Genomic DNA, 21,050 nt, shown 5'->3' on the forward strand with positions numbered 1-21,050 from the left:
CCAGAAAGGGGCCCAAATAGAGGAGTACGACCCAAATCCAAAAACAGTCCAAGCCTATAGAGATAAGGGCGGTTCCCTTAAAATATAAGCTGATCTCAACTCAAAGATAAGATAAGATAAGATAACTAACTTATCTTATCTAAAAGGGTCACTCTACACCATTATAAATACACTGGAGCACCCAGGTATAACTCATACTCTAATTCTACTAAAAACCTGTTTAATACCCATGCTAACTTAAGCATCGGAGTCTCTTGCAGATACCCTCCACCCTCCGGTGACCAAGGATCAGCAGTGCAGCCGGTCCAACAAGTCGGACACGACAGCTCCGGCCGCCACCCACCAGCCGGACACGTCATCTTCGACCAGTACAGAAGATCTCGTCCGAGATCGACCTACAGTTTTAGGTAACCCTCGGAACAGAAACTATTGTTATAAAGTCATGCCGTTTGGTCTTAAGAATGCAGGTGCAACTTATCAACGCCTAATGGACAAATTGTTCGCCAAACAGATCAGCAGAAACATCGAGGTCTACGTTGACGACATGGTCACCAAAACAAAAATCAGCAACAGCCACCTTGATGACCTCCCAGAAATCTTCGGACAAATCAGAAAATACAACATGCGGCTAAACCCCGAAAAATGCACATTTGGCGTGCAAAGTGGCAAATTCCTCGGCTTCATGCTCACTAGCCGAGGTATCGAGGCAAATCTAGAAAAGTGCCGAGCTGTTTTGGATATGACCAGCCCTCAAACTATCAAAGAAGTGCAACAGTTGACAGGGCGACTTACTGCACTCTCTAGATTCTTACCTTGCCTAGCTTCTAAATCTTTATGTTTTTTTCCAAAGTTTAAAAAAGAAAAAGGATTTCCAATGGACTAATGATTGTGAACAAGCATTCACAACCATCAAAGAAACTCTTTCAAAACCACCAATTTTATAAACTCCCCTTCAAGGGGAACCATTATTCTTATATTTATCTGTCACTAACTGAGCTATAAGCTCCGCTCTTGTTGCAGAAAGGCAAAAGCAGCAATTGTCGGTCTATTTCATTAGCAAAACACTACAGAACGTTGAACTTCGCTATCCAAGCACTGAAAAGTTGGCTTTAGCTCTTGTCTTCTCTGCAAGACGACTACGACCATACTTCCAAAGTCATGTCATCCATGTTCGGACAGACCTTCCTTTGCGACAAGTCCTTCAGAAACCAGAACTGGCTGGCCGACTAGTTAAATGGTTGGTGGAACTTTCGGAATTTGATATCAAGTACAAGGGCCGATCATCCATCAAGTTGTAGTTCTTGGCCGACTTCATCGCGAGTTCTCAGTACCAGACACAGCCGAAGATTACGTTGAATGGTCTTTGTTCGTCGACGGGTCCTCTAACCCAACAAGGATGTGGAGCAGGAATCATTCTCGACGATAGCTACGGTAATGTCATCGAACATTCCCTCCACTTTTCTTTCAAAGCAAGTAACAACCAAAGTGAGTATGAAGCCCTCATTGCCAGACTTAGACTCGCTACCGACCTAAACATCACCGAACTTAAGGTATATTGCGACTCCTTACTTATCGTACAGCAGGAAAACAACCTATACCAAGTAAAAGACCCTTTGCTTTCTAAATACCTTGATATCATCCAAAATTTACTTTTAAAATTTTCTGACATACAGTATATACCTCGGGAGAGTAATGGTCGAGCTGACATTTTGTCTAAACTCGCCAGTACTCAACCAAACGGGTCATCCCTTTATCAATCAACATTGCTTAAACCAAGCATTGAACTCACAGAAATTTTAAGTGTTACACAGGATGCTGACTGGAGAACACCTTACATAAGTTACCTAAGAACTGGAGCTTTGCCAGATAATATTGAAAATCCACGGCATTTTCGCCAACAAGCTTCATTTTTTACCATATATGTCAATTTCCTGTACAGACGAGGTTTTGCTCGTCCTCTGCTCAGATGCCTCAACATGTCTGAAGCCAATATTACATTATTCAAGGCAAACAAAGGCATCTGTGGTACACACCTCGGTGCCTGAAGTCTCTGCTCAAAGATATTACGTGCTGGCTTCTACTGTTTGACATTACAAAAGGATTGCAAAACAAAGGTCAGAAACTGTGATAACTGCCAAAGACATAGCACGATAACACACTTGCCAGCCGAGCTATTGCACAACACCGAGGTAACTTGGCCGTTCATCCAATGGGGCCTAGACATCCTCGGCTCTTTTCCGATAGCAGCAGGGCAGGTAAAATTCCTTATTGTAGGAATTGATTATTTTTCAAAATGGATAGAGGCCCAGCCTCTAGCCAAAATTACATCACAACAAATGCTCTCTTTTGTATGGAAATATATTATCTGTCGATTCGGCATATCTCGGCATATTATCACAGATAATGGTCGCTAGTTTGCCGATCATAAGTTCACATCTTTCTTGCAAGACTTGAAAATTAAACAGCATTTTTCATCGGTAGAACACCCACAGACAAATGGGTTAGTAGAAGCCGCAAGCAAAGTAATACTCCATGCTCTAAGGAAAAATCTGGACAATGCAAAAGGCCTTTGGGCCGAGCTTATACCAGAAATCATATGGGGGTACAATACCACGATCTACTCAACAACAAAAGAATCACCATTTCGCCTAGTTTATGGCTCTGACGCCATGATACCAGTGGAGATCTCCCAAGCATCATTGCGAACTTAGTTAGCCGACCATACAACCACGGAATCAAATCGGCATACAGACTTAGACCTCGTTGAAGAAATCAGATCCTCAGCAGCAATCACACACCGAGCAATGCAACAGCACATAGCTCGGCACTATAATCAGAAATCACACCCAAGATCCTTTCAAGTCAACGACTTGGTACTAAGAAGAACAGAACAAGCTAGAAGACCATCAAGCCATGGCAAACTAGCAGCAAACTGGGAAGGTCCCTACAGAATCATACAAGTCATCGGCAATGGAGCTTACCGATTACAAACCTTAGATGGTAATGATTTGCTTAACACTTGGAATGTATCTTCCTTAAAGTTATATTACAGTTAAAACCAAGGACAGGCTAGTACACTTTTTTCTACTACCAAGATTTTTCCCATAATGGGTCTTTCTTGAAGAGGTTTTAACGAGGCTAGCCTACCTGGTCCTTTGAAATCAAAGGTTCACCAACAAATAAATTTCTTATTTCATCAAGTTAATATTTTTGAATTTTATTTATCTACTTGTAACCTATTTATCCCGCCGATCTATACTCTAAATCCGACCATTCGAAAACTATCAGTCAAACAAATGGCCGATCTTACTCTGAATCTGACCATTCGGAAACTATCAAATGGCCGATCTTACACTTAATCCGACCATTCAGAAACTATCAGTCAAACAGATAACCGATCTAACCCCGAATCCGACTACTCAGAATTAATCAGTCAAAACAAAATGCCGATCAATATTCACAAACCGATTATTCGAAATCAATCACAAACAAAGCCGATCTTTAAACATAATCAAATTAAACCGAATATAATCTATCACACAAACCCTATTCCTATCTCTCGGCCTAATCGGCCTTCCCTGAACGTTAACCAATCTCCATAAAAAATAATGGCACTTCACCATTCATACAACCAATTTGGCTCCAAACCACAGTAACAAACAAGATAACACTAGCTTATCATAAATATTCTGTTCTAATCATAACATGCAACACAACTTGTATTCAGAAGCATCATAAGTTATTCCAAAAACAGTAGCAAAATAAAAAAGTTACAAACACAAAAGCTCAACACAAGAGCAAAATAGTTTACCAACAAAATCAATTATCCAAAAACACAACAGAAGCAAACCAAAATCCTATTGAACATTTTCATCTGCCTGCTCGGCAGCACCATCATCCCCAACCATAACCCCGTCCTGCACTATCTTCCCTGGATCCATCTGAGAAAAATCCATTTCAGGAGCAAGAAACTTTGCCTGAATAGAAGCCCTTTCAAATCCTTCAATAAACAAATCCAAAATCTCCCCTTGTTTGCTCTTTTCAATCTCTTTCAACTGACTCGTTAACTCAATCACACGAGCACTCATACTGGAGAGTTCGGCCTCCTTCTTCTTAAGGTCCTCCACTTCCTTCGAATAATTTTTCTTTGTCAATAACAATTCCTTCTTTACCTCAGCCAGCTCTGCCTCAACCTCGACAACCCTTGCCTTTTTCAAATCTAACTCCTCCTTTAACTTCGGATCAGACTTCTCATTCGCAGCTTTCAAATGTTTCTTTTCTCGGCTACACGCCAAACTGGCAAGCCGAAGACCAACAACCTAACACAAAACAACGATCATTAAACATCATCAACTATCAACAAGTCAAACGAACCAACAAAATAGTAATTACCTGCATATATTGATCAATCGCCACATCTCCTACCTCGTCTGCCAAGATAACATCGAACGGGGTCTGACAGACTTCATCAGTAGTAACCATGAATGGATAATCTTTCCCCCAGAGAGAGGAACCCTCACTCTGCTTAACAAAATCATGCAACTTCCTCTGGTTATCATAAAATTTTTGAACCTCCTCTATCGGAGCTTCTAGACCATCATCGGACTCTTCAGACAGATCCACAACATCACCCTTCTTCCTTTTTAAAATCACCTTCTTTCTCCTCGGTTTTGGCTGATCAACCTCGCCAGTACCAACCTTATCCACTTTCGACATAGATCCTTCCTTATCAAGACCTTTACTCCTCACCCGAGCCCTCAGACTCGCAGCAGATACACCCGGATATTTACCTCCTGAAAAGCAAAGTAAAACCAAAAATTGCTCACGAAACTCAGATATGATACAACAATCAAATTGAAACCCTTACCCAAATAATCTATAACAACGACCTTATTATCCTCCCAATGCAGTGGTTCATATACAGAAATCAACTCCTACCGATCAACAACCTCAGTCAAATATTCAATTACACATTCATTCCTTGCATTTATAACCTCCGGCCCCAGAATACTCTGAAGCTCCGAACACCACCAGACAGAAAATTTCTCCCCAAAATGCTCATCCATATAAAAAGAAAACTCTCCCTCAACATTTCTAACCTTTACATACATTTCCTCTAAAATTTTTAAAAGAGGATTTGTAAAGCTTTAAAACAGAAAAATGGGGTGAATTATTCAAGTTCACCCAACCCCCCTTCCAAATCCCTTTTGCTTGAAATAGTGAAAAGAATAGCTCCACCGTCGGTTCCTCCTCCAAAAACTCTATTAGAATTTCAAAACTACGAAGGAATTCCCAACCATTAGGATAAAGTTGGGAGGGTGCACAATTAAGCTATTTCAACACCTGACACTCAAAATCCATAAATGGAAACTTCACCCTCAACTCCTCCAAAACGCTGCTATACATATAGAAAAACTCAAAACCTTTGCCTCTGTGGAAAACCCTGTCACCTGGAGAACAGGGCAATAGCTCCACCCGAACCCCAGCACCTACCCTAACAATCTTACTACTATCAATCTCCTTCACAGCATCCTCATCCTAAAAACAAAGACGCATGATTCCTCACGTCCTCATTAACCCAATCATAGGACCAATCAATCTTCTCTTTTTTTTTTCCTTTTCGAAACCTATCAGAAACCAACAAATAATGAAGGAGAAGATGCAGAAAAATAGAATAATGAAGGAGAAGAAGCAGAAATATAGAAAAATGAAGGAGAAGAAGAAGAAAAACAGACAAATGCAGGAGGAGGAACACAGAGGTTAGAACATACCTCTCTTACTCATTTTCCTTCCAAACGTCTCTGATAAAACAAAAAGGAATGGAGCCAAAGTGAAACCCTTCAGGATTCCAAGAGTGTTTTAATTAAAAACACTTTACCACCTATTTCGATTCCACTGCCTCAACCCAAATCAGTTATCTAAAAAACTGTGAACTACATTGGAACCACGCACGTGCATTTAATTCTGTCTCTGTGCCACTAAACATCATTATGTACCATCATTACCTGTTTAATAAAGCAAATTGAACTGGGGGTTACAAGGCAAAACCACCTGCCGAACTATTCAGCGGCCGACTTATGCATCATTTAAAGCTCAACCTGCTTCATTAAACACACTCCCAGGCTAAGCTTGGGGGCTATGATCTGGCCGTTACAAATATCAAGTCATAACTCGGCATTATGAGTCATAACTCGGCAGAACGCAGCATAGTTCGGCGTTACGATATTAATCAGCAATCAACGTCATTAATCGGCAAGTTACGTTACAACTTGACCCAACGGAATATATCCCAAAACGTCTAATGTAACGTCATCACCCATCAAAGCCTAGTCATTGCTCTTCATTTCCGAAGACCATCAGAAATGTAACCGACCTTACTTCACCTATAAAGGTGTGGTATTTTATCTTATAGAGACACATTGAATTCTCAATACTGACTTAAGTTTCGGAGTGCCTTTGCAGGTACACTCCCCCCGTGTTTCTTGCTCACGCTCTGTGCGATTGGACATTCCCTCGGAGTGAAGCTCGGACTTCCCCAAAGCTCAAAGATCGGCATCGAAGATAACAACTCGGTGTCGATTCCCAGGAGCCGAGCTCCACCTTCAGGTATCCATACAGGAACAATTATGATATGAAATTGAGACGCGGTGTTAGCTTTTATAAACCACATTAGATGCACCAGGAATTTGAAAATTTTGCATAATTTGTTAATTCTATCAACTTATTGATTGTATATTAGTTACTTGCTTTGTATCTGAGATTGCTGTCATGCTTTTTTGTCTTAATTTTGCTGAGTTTGTGACACAACATTGAGATGCTTTCTGAATTCGAATAACGACCTTACGCCTTCGAAAAGACTCATAGATTAGATCCAATGTCTAGTGGCGTTCGACAGTTCAAAACTGCTTTTCTTCAAGGTCTAGAAAGGGTAACTCTTCTTCAGCAATAGTAGTTAAAAGGATTAACTGCTGAGTAATTGCTGTTAGAATTTTCTTCAAATTGGTGATTATTTGAATTTTGTATTTAATTCAAAAGTTAATGCAGAAGTTTTGGTAAGATTCACATCTCTTACTTTTAGTCTAGTAATTACTTCCATTGCAAGTTTTGTCAAGTATTAGGTCTTAAATGCACCTTGATGATTTGTGCCTACATGTCAACTAGCAACCATGCTACGTGTATACTAAAATCAGTCACCAAAATTAGTCATTAATATAAACAGAATAAAAAATAAAATATATATTAAAAATGAGTTAAATAATACATGTATTTATACATAATACATGATGGCTGATTTTTCATGGCATAAATTTATTATTAGTGGATATAATTGGAATTGGATATTCAATAGTTTTAATTTTCAACTATACTAGTACGAAAATAATCCTTTTTCAAATTAACCCTTTCTTTACTTCTTTATTTATTAATGCTTAATGTATTGAGACAAAAATATGTATAAATATATCAATTTTTTAATGAGTTAAAAAATGAAAACAGTCCATAATTCGAGTATAAATACCAAAGAAAAATAATTAAAAATTCTAACATATTTCTTTAATATCTAGATTAAAAAATATTTTGAATATTTTATCTAATATTTATTTAAATATTAGACAAATAATGAATTAAAGAAGATGAATTGAAATTCTCATTATTACTCAATTCTAAATTAATAAATTTATGACCTCTTTATTGTTGTAAAATAAAAGATATATATAAAATAAAGATGTATAAATAGAAGCTTCTAAAATTAAAATAATTAGCTCAATAATAATTTATATATATATATAATAAAATTATATGTTGTAATGTATATATATATATATACAAAGATAGAAAGGAGTATAAAAAGTAAAGAGAGAGAGAATTGCATAAATATATATATAAAGATAGAAAGGAGTATAAAAAGTAGAAAGAGAGATAATAGCATTTGTTTATAGTAAGAGAAAGAAAGAGAATATTATTATATTGCTGTTGTTTTTGCGTGTACGAATGTAAAATAACATTCTGCTATTTATAATGGTAACATACTTTACTTTTTCAGCATTTCTTTAATGCCATTTACCATTGAGAAGCTGAGCCGCCCAGACATTAATGGGCATCCAACTCAGCTTTTATACTTATCACAACATTTATAACAAAGATATTTTCTACTTAGTGAGCATGAGTCACAATTTATAGTTGTGGTTGTGAACAGCTTTCATAAAGAACCATTTTGACACTTAAAAGATTTTGATTTTGACCAAACAGATCCCAATATTTGTTTATTTTATTTCTTATGACAAAATGACCTAATTGTTAACTTATCATCCCACCCTGGTGCAAACCAAAAAAAAAAAAAAACTTATCATCCCGAACAATCTCACCAACGCAAGTTGGCACAGATGGATGAGAGTCTGTGTCCCTTAACCATTTCTCCCGAGTTCGATACTCACTGGAGGATGGGAATGGAGCTTGCTTGCTTGGGAGGGTCGCCCACTTTGTGTGCCTCTGCAGTACCTGAGGGATTAGTCATTGGGCTTCCGGCCTGATGGATACCCTGGTGCAAACCAAAAAAAAAAAAAAAACTTATCATCCCGAACAATCTCCAATACAAATATCAACGTATTTAAAGAAAAGGATAAAGTAAATTTTTTTTGTTTTTAAAGTTTAGAAAAAATTTTAAAAATACTATTAAGTTTTATTTTATTTCAATTTTGTCTCAAAAGCTTTTTATTTGCATCGAATATACTCCTGACAACTAACTTTTCAAAAGTTTAGAACCAATTCAACAACAATTTCATAAGAACAACCTTCAACACAAGCAAATCAAGCACAATTTTCATGCATTTTTATTGAATTAATCTTAAATTTTTTAAAAATTTAACTATAAGAGGTATATTTGATACAAATAAAAATTTTTTTGGATAAAATTAAAACAAAATAAAATATATTTTACTCTAAAATAAAAAAAATTATCAGTTCAAATATCATCAACATATTTAACGAGAATTAACAGTTCAAATATCTCTAGTGAGAAAACTTGATCTCCCAACACTAAATTTCTTGTATAGAAGAGTATGAAACGGAAAAGCTAGTGTCTTTACTATTTAGTTGCATAGAAGTGGAACATTATGGAACTTCCACCAATATATTCAATGAATTAATAATAAAAATAAAATAAAACTCCCACTTCTTTACATTTCTAACAAAGCATTGATTAGCAAAATTTATTAAAAGAAAAATTGTCCAATCCATTTCATAGCATATTATTACAAATGCAGAGCTTATACAACTAAAAATTTCAATGACATAAAGTGTAATCAATAATGCTGAAAGAATTGTATCATGGCACATGTTGAATAAAAGAAATCTTTCAAATAAGTAGCAGACTTATGGAATCAGAAAGACATAACTGTGTCATGCATATGATGGCATATATAAAAAAATATAAAATAGAAAATAGTCACCTTGTGTCCATGATCTAAAATCATTGTTGTTGACATTAGGACTAGGAGTGTGACAACTACGCATATAATAAGGGTCGTAATCATATATGACTCTCTTTATCTTTCTCCTCTAATACTGCAATTAAAAAAAATAATAAGAAATCAACATGATCTTTTTCTGTGCTCGTGGCAAAGTGGTTGAGGAACAAAACAAAAAGCAACAGAGCTTGGCCAAAATTCTCCACTTTCTTTCAAAACCCACCATAATCCCATCATCCATAACAAATCAAATTACTTAGAAATCTATTTCATTTTACAAAGGAAATGGAGCTCAGCACCAACTCCTGCTAGCCTCAGCAGACCAGAGCAACGACAAGTGAATACGCAGGCTTCAAAGGGGCACCAAGGAGGGTCGCCGATGGGAAACATTTGTACAATGAAGAAACTCTCACATGAAGTAACTAAGTGCTTTCTTTACTCTTGAACCACCTTCACCGTATAGATCATTCCATCGCGAAAGCTCGGTCATATTTATGGATTCAGAGGACACACTCGCACATACCTGCCACAATATAATATATAAAGTTAATTTTGTTTTGTTTTAGTGACCTCGAGAGCAAGAAAAGGGGCTTGATTGCTGTTTGATATACCTGTTGATGAGCATGTTTAAAGTCTTCCATGTTTAGTGACCTGATATCGGAACTTTCACTTAATGCTGGAGTAGGTCTACCCTCTGCCAGAGCAGCAGCATGCTCCTGTCATGAATGAATCACAAATATTAAATCAAAGTAACATCGATTATGGTAACTTCATAGCCAACAACAATGACATAATCACTAGCAAACGGCTAGAAACTGTTCGGAAGGGTTTTACCTTTTTCTCCTTTTCTAATATCTCTTTAATAGGACGGTGCGCAATAGTTACACACAAATTCTACATTGCAAGAGCAAGCATGAAGGCACCACAGTTATTAACAGCAGTGTCACCAATAAAAGCAAAAAACAATGACCCTAACCTTAAGATCACTTCCAGAATACCCCTCGGTCATATTTGCGATTGCATCAAAATCAATATCGGAAGACAAGTCCTCTTTTACCAATATAACTTTCAATATATTTGCTCTATTAGGAGCATCTGGCAAATTTACCATTAATCTGCACAAAACCAGAGATGACAAAAGTTTTAACATCTCTAAAAGCCCTCCTAACCACCCAAATACTTATAAATAAAGACTATAAAAACAATAATAATAAAGAAAAGGGAATAGAAGAAAAAGGAGAAAAAAAGAAAATTCAAGTGCAGTTGAACATGGCATTCACCTTCGTGATAGCCTCCTTATGACAGCTTCATCAAGGTCAAAAGGCCTATTAGTGGCTGCAAGCACAAGAACTCTACACAACATTGAACGAAGATAGAATATTAGATGCATTATCAAATTCATATTTTAATTTTATAGTCTTATAATTGTGAAAAGGATTCCGCTTTCCCTATTTTGAGTAGATGTCCTCGTAACCCCGCAACTTGCTACGCTTGCTAGGATCTTTTGGAGATTCCTAAATTACAATATGTTTCCCCATTTCTTCAACCAAATCATGCATCTCTAAGTCACTATATTTAGTTATAGTGAGTAGAGATCTATCGATCAAAGTAGCAATGCCAATTTCAACATGATAACCACAGCTTTCTAATATTTTTATTAGACCATCTTTGGAACGTCCTTTGAAAAAATAAGCAATGTCTAAAAAAATATCCTTGTCCATGGAATCTAAACCATCATAACTTATTTTCAACGTATCAAAAATGCCGACATGTAGAAAGCTCTTTCATTTCCCAAGAGCACTATGCCAATCTTTAATGGGTCAACCATAAAGGTGGGAACCCAAAACCTCAAGTGCCAATGGAAGACTAGCACAATATTTGACCACCTGTTTGGACAAATCCAAATACTCTTCTGTAAGTTTTGGTTGTTTAAAAGCCTTCAAACGAAAGAGATCAAAGGCTTCACTTTCCCCTAACCCTTCAACATTGTAAACTTTCATGTGCATCATGTATCTTTAGCAGAATAATCATCACAACTAGAGACATGCATCTGCTATAGATACATGATGCACATGAAATTTACAATGTTGAAGGAGGAATGAAACAGGCGGCGAGGAAGGAACGAAACTCAACTACCGGTAAGGGAGGAACGACAAGACAGAGATGAGGGGCAGCTGCCTGAGAGAGAAGAGGGGCTGCTGGCTGAGAGAGAGAGAGAGAGAAGGGTAGTGCCGTAGTGGGTTAGGGTTTTTTGTGAGGGAGGGGAATCGGAAAACTAAGCATTTATATGATCTATTTTCTTTTTTTTTTTAATTATAATTTTGAAAACCGTTAAAAAATCGTCCGGGTTTATCGGTTAACCAGCAATTCGACCAATTTTTTAATCGATTTTTTGCTAGACAATTTTTACATCAATCGGATTGATTAGAAGATCGGTTCTCGATTAACTTGACCAAACCGATCAGTTTGGTTCGATTTTCAGAACATTAGTCTCAATACTATTTTAATACACAAAATTTCTCCTTTATTCTTAAATCATGCCAAGTGTATATATACTGATATAGCTAGAAGAGAGGTGTTTTATGTTCTTTGCTAGGTCTTGTAAATAGAAAATATTATATGAATTAATTTGTTATAAATATTTTTTTGTACATATTTTATTTAGTATTAAAAATGATGATAAAGATAGATAAAGATAAGACTAAAAATAAAAAGTAGTCTATTGTCATAAAACAAATTGATATAAATATTATTTTTCGACGAAATAAGTTACAAGTGATAGGTTTATGAAAATATTAATGATCATAAAGTACGTCAATGATATAAAAAGTAGGGGTGAAATTGAACTAATTAGCTTGCTGGGACTCATAATTAAAGACTTTATTATCTATTATTTATTTATTAAATATATTTTAATAAATATATAAAAAATATTTATATCTTATTAGATTTTAGATTTATTTAAATTTTTAGTTCAATTTAAATTTTTCATTTGTTAACAATTTTAAGACAAATTTTTAAACAAATTAGACTTACACATCTAATAATAAATCTTTATCAGATTACGCTTGGACAGAATAATTAAAATACAAACTTAACTTCCAAATCAAATTAAGTCGTATAATAATTTAAAAAATCGAACTGAGTTGGCTTTTAAAATATAGAAAAAAATATTAAAAAGTAAAATATCAAAATTTATATGTTGTAAAATTGTAATTAAAAAAATACAATTCAAAAGTTTTTTAAAAAATGGAAAAATAAAAAAGCTCAATATTTTTATGTATTATATATAATATTTTAGGTAAATTATATTTTCATAAAAATTATATTATATAATATTATTTAAAAAAATAGTTAGTTAAAAAATTTTTAATAAAATAATTTAATTATTTATTAAATAATAAAAAATAAAATTTAATTATGTTATAATTTAAAATATTATTTTAATATAAATTTTTGATATTATAAAAATTTTAGTACATAGTTATTGATTTTAATGAATAAAAATATTTTATATTTTTGTATATTTAGATTTTTTTTTAACTAAAGATAGGGAGACTCAAATCTGCGACCTTTTACATGAGTATGGGGAGACTATGCCATTTGAGCTATAACTAATGTTCTAAAAACCGGACCAAATCGGCCAATTCAACTGGGTTAACGGGAACCGGTCATCTGGCCGATCTGATTAACCTTCAAAACCAACTTGCAAAAAATCGGTAAAAAAACCAGTCAAAATGGTGGTTAACCGGTGAACCGTCCGAACCGGTGAACCGTCCGAACCGGTCGGATTTTTTCAAAGTGTTTCTTTGTTATTGGCCCAAAACGGCATCTTTTGACGCAGAAAAAAAAAAACCTTAACCAGCCCGCTCAACCCAGTACCCGAGCCGGTAACCCCAACCCCTTATGCGAAGACCTCATCCCAAATCCCCAATACACTCACCAGCCACTACACAGCACCTGAACCCTAATTTTCGCCTCCAAATTCCAGTCTTCATCGAAGTCCATCGAAGGCCACCATCCTTACCAGTCAACCACAATCGACGCCGGCTCAGAGCTGCTGTCACCGGGCAGAAGGAACTCCAACGGGCGGAAGGAAATCACCGTTGCGGATCGAAGGTGCTGTCAGCGGCGTCGTCGGTTGGTCGTCTGAACTCCGAAGCTTCCTGGTCGGCATCGTCTGCTCGTCTGGTCGTCGGAAGCTTCTCTGTCAACGTCGATGGGCATTTGTTCTGCCGCTGTGAACTAGACGCTTTCTCTGCATCTGTTCTACCTCTCTGCCGCCGTGAGTTTCAATTATTTTTTAATTTTATTAATTAACTATATGAATTGATGCAGAGTTCTTTATTTGGGTAATTATATGAATTGATGCAGCTACTGATTTAAATTCAGTTAATTTTTTTATTTGGTTAATTATATGAATTGATGCAGAGTTCTTTATTTGGTTGATTCAGTTCTTCTACTTCTAACTTGTTATGGCTGCTGTATGCCTGTATGTAATTCAATTTTGGATTCTGAATTTTGCTGTAATTGTTGTAAACTTGTTATGGCTGCTGTATGCCTGTATGTAATTCAATTTTGGATTCTGAATTTTGCTGTAATTGTTTAATTTAGTAATTTGTAATGGCTTGTCGTCATCTTGAGTTCTTGGGTTTTTGTTTTTTTTTCAATTAATTTTTTATTCAGTGAGAAATTTAGTCCAGATTTGAGTTTAGATGCAGTTCTTCTGCTTTTTAATTTTTTTTATTTTGTTAATTATATAGATTAATCATTTTGTAATTCTGAATTTTACTGAATATAAATTTGATATAAGTTTAATTTTGGGACTCTGGATTTTGAATTTTGCTATATTGAATTCTGCTGTATTGAATTTTGGTGAATTAGGGGTATGAATTGATGAATTTAATTATATTGAATGCTCTATGAATTGTATGAATTTTGGTGTCATTCTGAATTTTGCTATAGTTGTTGTAATGGCTGAGTTTTTATTTTGCTGTCAATCTGAATTTCGAATTTTGCTATAGTTGTCATTCTGAGATTATATATTATATATTGAATTTTTTTATAATTTTACTCTATATTTAATTAAACCGGTTCAACTACGATTCGACCCCAGTTGAACCATTAAACCATTGAACCAGTCACTCGACCAGTTCGATGACCGGTCCGGTTCTTGCACCTTGGCTATAACTCATTGGCATATTTAGATATTCTATTTAAAATTAAGAAATTATATTTATAAATTAAAATATTATATGTTAAAAGTTAAAACTTAAAAGATATTTACTTATCTATTTATTAATATATTTTATATTTATTAAAATCTATCGATCTTTTATAATAGTATTTGATTTGATTTTTATTTAATAAAATTTAATTGTTTATAAAAAGTTACATATTTAGCGCACAAAATTACCACTCTCACTTTAAAGGCACCCAATTTAATGAATTTATACTCAAGACAGTGAAAATTGAGATTTTATGTGAAATTGAAAAAATAAATTAAATATGTAAAACGGAAAAATCTTAATAAGATTTAAATTGTAAAATTGTTGGATTTAGTAAAAATTTCATAAAATCGATTGACTCATTTAAAATCGTAATATCGAAAGTTTTTAAGATTTAAATTGAGATTCTAGCTGCTATGGTTGTTTTAACTAAGTTTTTTTATATTTTTAACTTTTTATATACTAAAAAATATAAGTGTTTCCATGGAAGCCAAGTCCTCAAATCGAAGATATGCTACAGTTACCTCAAGTTAGTAGAGAGAAGCGTCTTCATCATCATTCTGGAGAGTGAGTGAAGTGTGAAGAGTCAACAAGGAACAAACCACACAGATCCATAATGGTTCATGGTAAGAACGATCCTCTATTTCTCATCTCAATCCCTAATAATCCTAATAATTTAATCTGATACACACACACTCTCTCTCTTTTCTCTGTTTAGGAAAAGATTCATCATCATCTTCTTGTTCTTCGAGTTTGTGGCTGTCACCGAACGGAAGCAAACGATGGGGAGAACACTTCTTTCTCTTGTACACACCGTTCTGGCTCACACTCTGTCTCGGCATTGTTGTTCCCCTCAAACTCTACGAGGTAATCCTACTCTTTCCGTTTTCGAACTTCCTATCACTCTCTTTGTTTAAGAATTGATGTATACATGTTGATTCAGTCAGATTAATGTGTTAGATGAGTTTTAAGCAGTGGATTTGAAATTTGGATACTTTCCGCTGTAAGAATGATTTTGGTTATTATTTTTCTATCCTGGTGTGTGTATATAAATATAGTTTGTGTGATATTGAAGAAGAAAACCATGGTACTTGGCAGAACTTCGCAGAGTTGGAGTATTTGCTTCTTGGATTGGTCTCAGCTGTTCCTTCATTCTTGATACCAATGCTGCTAGTTGGTAAGGTATACTCAAATTATCTTATGGTGTTAATTGCAATCCTTATTTTGGATATTGCATTCAACTACATTTTGTGGGCTAAACAAGTGCATGTTTCACTTGTTCAGTGTGTTAGTGCCACACTTTGTGATTTGATTTGATACTGATGCATCCAAAATGTAATTTATCTTCCTGCTGATACAGTTTATATGATTGTGGAGTGATTTTGTTTTCCATAATATAAAATTTTGCAGCATGATAGAAACTTGCATTGGAAGGATCGCTATTGGGTTAAGGCAAGTGTTTTTCGAAATCTTTGCCGATGTTGTGCTGCACTTGTTGAGACTCTTGTGCCATCAGTTTAATAATAACCATTTTTTTACTGTGAACTTCTCATTAGTCTTGTATTTGTTTCTTAATGGAAACAAGTTTGAATCTATAATACTAAGACAGTGATTTAAGGAGGTGTGACCCCAACAACTGTTTAAATTTGTCACGTTCAGGGCATTTTTTTTATTGAAACAAAATGACTTCCTCCAGATAAGAAGTGTCAAGTGTGTAGGGCTTCTTACTACCCTTGATTCCTCACCTTCCAAGTCTAGATGTAGAAAAGAAATGGGAAATGACTTGGATAGAATTTCTCATTTCTTGATATAGGGCCTTGCACTTGGCTGTTTCCTTTTATTTGAAAATTCAGATCTATTTGTTCCATGATACACAAAGATTTTACTTATTTTATGATTGTATGTGTACCCTGAAAATGAAAAGGAAAAAAAAAGAGAAAGAAAAAGAAAAGAATAGTTCTTATGAAATGTACTATGGATTTATTGGGCCAACCTTATTGTATAACTTTAATCAGTTTCAGCCTAACATGAACATGCCTTATTCTGACAGGCTAGCCTCTGGATAGTACTCTTCAGTTATGTTGGGAATTATTTCTGGACACATTATTTTTTCACCGTACTCGGTGCATCTTATACTTTCCCATCATGGAGAATGAACAATGTAAGCCAAGGCCTTGAAATTATCTTAGGGAGTCCTGGCTCTATGCTGAATTTCTTTATTTGGTGGTGGCAGGTACCACACACAACGTTCTTGCTCACTCATGTTTGCTTCCTCTTTTACCATGTTGCATCAAACATGACACTACGTCGACTGCGACATTTTACTGCTGATTTGCCAGAAACGATTCGATGGGCTACTGAAGCAGCATGGATTCTTGCTCTTTCTTATTTTATCGCATACCTGGAGACACTGGCTATTTCCAATGTATGCTATGAACAAACCAATTTACTAATGGTTTATTATTAGGATCATTGTTTAGTCATGCATTAGTTTTTATATTAATCATTCATTGTTGTCATTGAGTTTGAAGTTCAAAGCCATTAGATATTCGATATTCCATGTTATTCTTCTAACATTTTATTTATAAGAATGAATAGTTCCAAAGTCTTACCCTCACAATAACTTTCAATGCATTTTTGTATGGAGTCCACATTTTCATTTGGTGCTTACATTTTGCGTGCTTCATTTCAGTCATGGCTCCCATGTGCACTGCGTAAAATTTTGCCTGTCTGTTTTATTGCAAAATTTATGTATCCTCTTTGTAAAATAGCCTTGGCGAATTCTTTTATTCATAGTTGTTCACGTGATCTTCAAATACTGAATGTATGTCTCTGAGAATGATGTTTTTGTATTGGCTGTATGCAGTTCCCTTATTATTCATTTGTGGATCGGGATTCTATGTACAAGGTTGGATCTTTGTTTTATGCAATCTACTTTATCGTAAGCTTTCCAATGTTTCTAAGGTAAGATTTAATCGAGTTGGCTCTTTCTATGTTTGCATTGCTTTAAATATATGCCCCTTTATTTCCTGGGAAATTAGTACTTGCATACCATACCATTAAAAAGAGGGAAATATGTGAATGTTTTAATATTGAACGTAAATGTGATTATGACCGGACTCGATGATGTCATCTAATCTATAATGTCCTATTTGGTAGCTATCTTAGGACAGAAATACAAAGACATTGGAGGGCACAAAGCTATTTTGAAAACGAGATAGATAGATAAATGGACAAAATGACTGTCCCAGACAAAATTAGTCTAATTTTCTGTCCTTAGGCCTAAGACAACTTAAACTCAAAAGTTTTTTTTTTTTTTTTTTTGGACATGAACTCAAAAGTTTGTTGTTCTACTAATGTTATCGTCATTGACGGTGATTCATGTGAATATGCAGGATTGATGAGAAACCTGGGGATAAATGGGACTTGGCTAGAGTTGCAGTTGATGCTTTAGGCGCTGCAATGCTGGTCACGATAATACTTGACTTGTGGCGCATCTTTTTGGGACCTATTGTTCCCATCTCAGATGCCAAACAGTGTCCTCAATCCGGTTTACCCTGGTTTTCAAGACATGCCAATCTAACATGAGAGTCTACCATGACTGAACTACGAAATGGAAATATTATATTTCCGTGACATAGTAATGTAATCCAGACACAGATTATGGTCTGCAGAGGAAATCCTTGTTGTAATGCTTGCACTGTCAAATGCTTGATCTTCCCCAATGTTTTGTATTGATGCATCAAGTTAAAATGGTTAAACTTGTAGTATGTAACAATTGAACTTAATATATCTAGTTCCTGTTTGTTGTTCTTTAGAGGCTCTCTTAACAAATAAATATATTTTGGAGAATTTGAAACTTAGTTCTCCACGAAAGAATGTGGTTTACTCTTGTTGCTAAAACACAGATATGGCAAATTACTCGTATGAAACGTTCACAAATCACTGCCTCAAAATTGATGTCCCAAATGAATTAGTTATTGTCACTTGGAGAGTATGTGGCTGCTACATATTTAAGGTTTAGGGTTTACCATTTTTACTAGCACAAAACGTAATATCTTTTATAATGATATAAAATGAAAAATAATTTTTTAAATAAAAAAAATTGTTGATTGTACTATCCTTTTTCTAATTTAAAATGGATTACATATATTTAATTAACAAAATATAGTGTTTACTAGTTACTAGGTAATTAGTAAATATATCAATCATGCTATCAAAGTATCAATTAGATATAAGTATAGAAATGCATATTTGACATGTAATAATTTTTTTTATTATGTTATTTTAAACAAGTTTGATTATTTATTTATTATAGAATTTATTATTTTATTATAATATATTTGATTATTTAGTTAAAAAAATTTGTGAATCAATATATATAAACATATACAAATATATATACATTTTTATAAATTAAGAAATATGTTTTCAATATGATGGCACACGTGTGGTTTAGCACGTTGTCACGGAAAATTTTAGAAGGTTAGATTTAACAGTGTTTGAATAGTTTTCTGGAGTGTTTGAGAATACTCTAGATGGTTCCGGAACGTTCTAGAATGTCCTAGAAGGTCCCGGAATACCCTAGAAGGTTCTAGAAGACTCTGGAAGGTCATAGAGTATTCTAGAAGAGTGTAGATGTATATAGAAGTATAAAGAGTGATATGGAATAATCTAGAAACATTTAGAGAGTTGTGGTAGGATAGATATTTGTAAAGAAGGTTCTGGATGATTAATCTGGACCGTTGATTAGATTTAATCCTAACCATCCATTGAGGAGGTGGATGGCTATAAATAGGGATGAGAGTTAGAGTTTGGGTGTGAATCATTTGTAACCACACTTGAGCAATAAAGTGTTCTTTCACCAAAGCTTCCTTTCTCTTGTGTTCTCTTATGTTCTTAGCTTTCTTGCTAAATATTGAGGGTTAGGCTGACTTGGTCTTAGCTCAAGAGGTTGAGTAAGTCCGAGTGCCGGCACGGTAGCGTTGGAGTGTGTCCAAGGCCGTGACAATTTGGTATCCGAGCAAGGTTCGAGAGGGAGCACAAGTCGCTTGTGGGAATGGCTTCTAATATCACCATGGAGCATGTTGAGTCTCAAAGGGGAAGGGATACTATTCTTTCTCAATGGGGAGGCAAGAAGGTCCGTTCTTCAAGTGAGCCTAGAGGTAAGGACTCTAACTTCTTAGAAGAAAGAGTTTCTATGTTGGAAAATGTTCTATCCTCTATGGATGAGCGCTTCCAAAGGATAGAACATGACAAGGAGACCCTCGAGGCTCACGTATTAGGAGAACTAGATGCTTTCAAAGAAAGCATGCTCCAAATTGAAGAGAAGCTTGAGAATTCCTTAAAGCTATTTGAGGAAGTTCGAGTTTGGTTCGAGGAGGCGAAATCTCGACCAACCATTATAAGGGAGACGACAAAGATTGATCTCCCCAAGCCAAAGGAGTTCAAGGGCGTAAGGGACGCTCGCGAGGTGGAGAACTTCCTATGGCAAATGGAGAGGTACTTCGAAGGCCAAGGGGTGGTCGAAGAAGCAATAAAGGTACGCACTGCAGCTCTCTACCTTTCTGATAATGCTACTTTGTGGTGGAGGAGAAAGTGCGTAGATATGGAAAAGGGCTCTTGCAACATAGCCACATGGGAAGATTTCAAAAGGGAATTGAAAAGACAATTCTTCCCTGAGAATGTGGTTTATGAAGCAAGGAAGAAGTTGAGGGAGTTGAAGCACAAGAGTACGATTAGCGACTACGTAAAGGAGTTTACTACTCTCACGCTTCAAATCCCCAACTTAGCATCAGAGGATGCATTGTTCTTTTTCATTGATGGACTCCAACCTTGGGCAAAGCAAGAACTACAAAGAAGGAATGTTAAGGATGTCGATGAGGCCATCGTGGTGGCCGAATCACTCACTGAGTATCATAGGGGAGACTCTAAACCTAAGTCTTCCTCCAAGCCTAGTTCTGCTAAAGGTGGGGGAGACAAGGGGAAGAGCTTCTCAACCAAGAAGGAAGGAAAATACTCTTCAAAGAAAGAGTACGAAGAAAAAAAGAAGGCTTTCGTGCCTAAAGGAGGATGCTTCGTGTGCAAGGGACCGCACCAAATGAAGGATTGTCCCAAGCTAGGGACTTTGGCATCTATCGCTGAGGAACGAGAAGCTCAAACTCAAGTAACTGAGTGTGTTGGATCTATCCAACACATGAATGCTGTGAAGGGCAAAGAGGCAAGCACTGCAGAAAAGAAAGGCTTGATGTATGTCAAAGCCTTTATCAATGAAAAACCCGTCATGGCTATGATCGACACTGGTGCTACACACAACTTCATCACGCCTGATGAAGCAAAGAGGCTTGGGTTGAAGATC

General features: G+C 35.5%; 2 protein-coding genes across 5 annotated transcripts; one reads left to right on the plus strand and one right to left on the minus strand.

Moving 5' to 3' along the window:
- Positions 1-9,652: 9,652 nt before the first annotated feature.
- Positions 9,653-11,717, minus strand: LOC107621570 (ATPase family AAA domain-containing protein FIGL1-like). Of its 2 annotated transcripts, XM_088506866.1 has the most exons (6): positions 11,598-11,709; positions 10,745-11,350; positions 10,441-10,579; positions 10,299-10,358; positions 10,076-10,180; positions 9,653-9,987 (listed from the first exon to the last, which is right to left on the minus strand). In XM_088506866.1, exons 2-6 carry the CDS (start codon positions 10,864-10,866, stop codon positions 9,874-9,876), a joined length of 540 nt encoding a protein of 179 aa, XP_088362992.1. In that variant the 5' UTR covers positions 10,867-11,350; positions 11,598-11,709; the 3' UTR covers positions 9,653-9,873. The 2 variants fall into 2 exon arrangements, with proteins under 2 accessions (XP_088362992.1, XP_088362994.1); XM_088506868.1 differs by lacking the exon at positions 10,299-10,358 and having other exon boundaries at positions 10,745-11,717.
- A 1,660-nt stretch (positions 11,718-13,377) lies between these two features.
- Positions 13,378-18,509, plus strand: LOC107623410 (cycloeucalenol cycloisomerase). Of its 3 annotated transcripts, none has more exons than XM_016325656.3 (9): positions 13,378-13,749; positions 15,183-15,318; positions 15,411-15,559; positions 15,791-15,874; positions 16,103-16,144; positions 16,743-16,853; positions 16,926-17,117; positions 17,559-17,656; positions 18,088-18,509. In XM_016325656.3, exons 2-9 carry the CDS (start codon positions 15,309-15,311, stop codon positions 18,278-18,280), a joined length of 879 nt encoding a protein of 292 aa, XP_016181142.1. In that variant the 5' UTR covers positions 13,378-13,749; positions 15,183-15,308; the 3' UTR covers positions 18,281-18,509. The 3 variants fall into 3 exon arrangements, with proteins under 3 accessions (XP_016181142.1, XP_016181140.1, XP_020968694.1); XM_016325654.3 differs by having other exon boundaries at positions 13,384-13,749; positions 15,188-15,318; XM_021113035.2 differs by having other exon boundaries at positions 13,397-13,749; positions 15,188-15,318; positions 15,751-15,874.
- The last annotated feature ends 2,541 nt before the right edge of the window (positions 18,510-21,050 follow it).

This window comes from Arachis ipaensis, chromosome B10, assembly GCF_059453495.1.
Source record: "Arachis ipaensis isolate K30076 ecotype BB chromosome B10, ASM5945349v1, whole genome shotgun sequence".
NCBI classification, from domain to species: domain Eukaryota; kingdom Viridiplantae; phylum Streptophyta; class Magnoliopsida; order Fabales; family Fabaceae; genus Arachis; species Arachis ipaensis.

Excerpts from the sequence above, each read along its gene's own strand:
- LOC107621570 (XM_088506866.1), bottom strand. The coding sequence starts at position 10,866 with ATGAATTTGATAATGCATCTAATATTCTATCTTCGTTCAATGTTGTGT. Across the intron at positions 10,181-10,298 it reads TATTAGAAAAGGAGAAAAAG|GAGCATGCTGCTGCTCTGGC; the intron begins GTAAAACCCTTC and ends CATTCATGACAG. Across the intron at positions 9,988-10,075 it reads TTAAACATGCTCATCAACAG|GTATGTGCGAGTGTGTCCTC; the intron begins GTATATCAAACA and ends ATATTGTGGCAG.
- LOC107623410 (XM_021113035.2), top strand. Across the intron at positions 16,854-16,925 it reads CATCATGGAGAATGAACAAT|GTACCACACACAACGTTCTT; the intron begins GTAAGCCAAGGC and ends TGGTGGTGGCAG. Across the intron at positions 17,657-18,087 it reads AGCTTTCCAATGTTTCTAAG|GATTGATGAGAAACCTGGGG; the intron begins GTAAGATTTAAT and ends GTGAATATGCAG.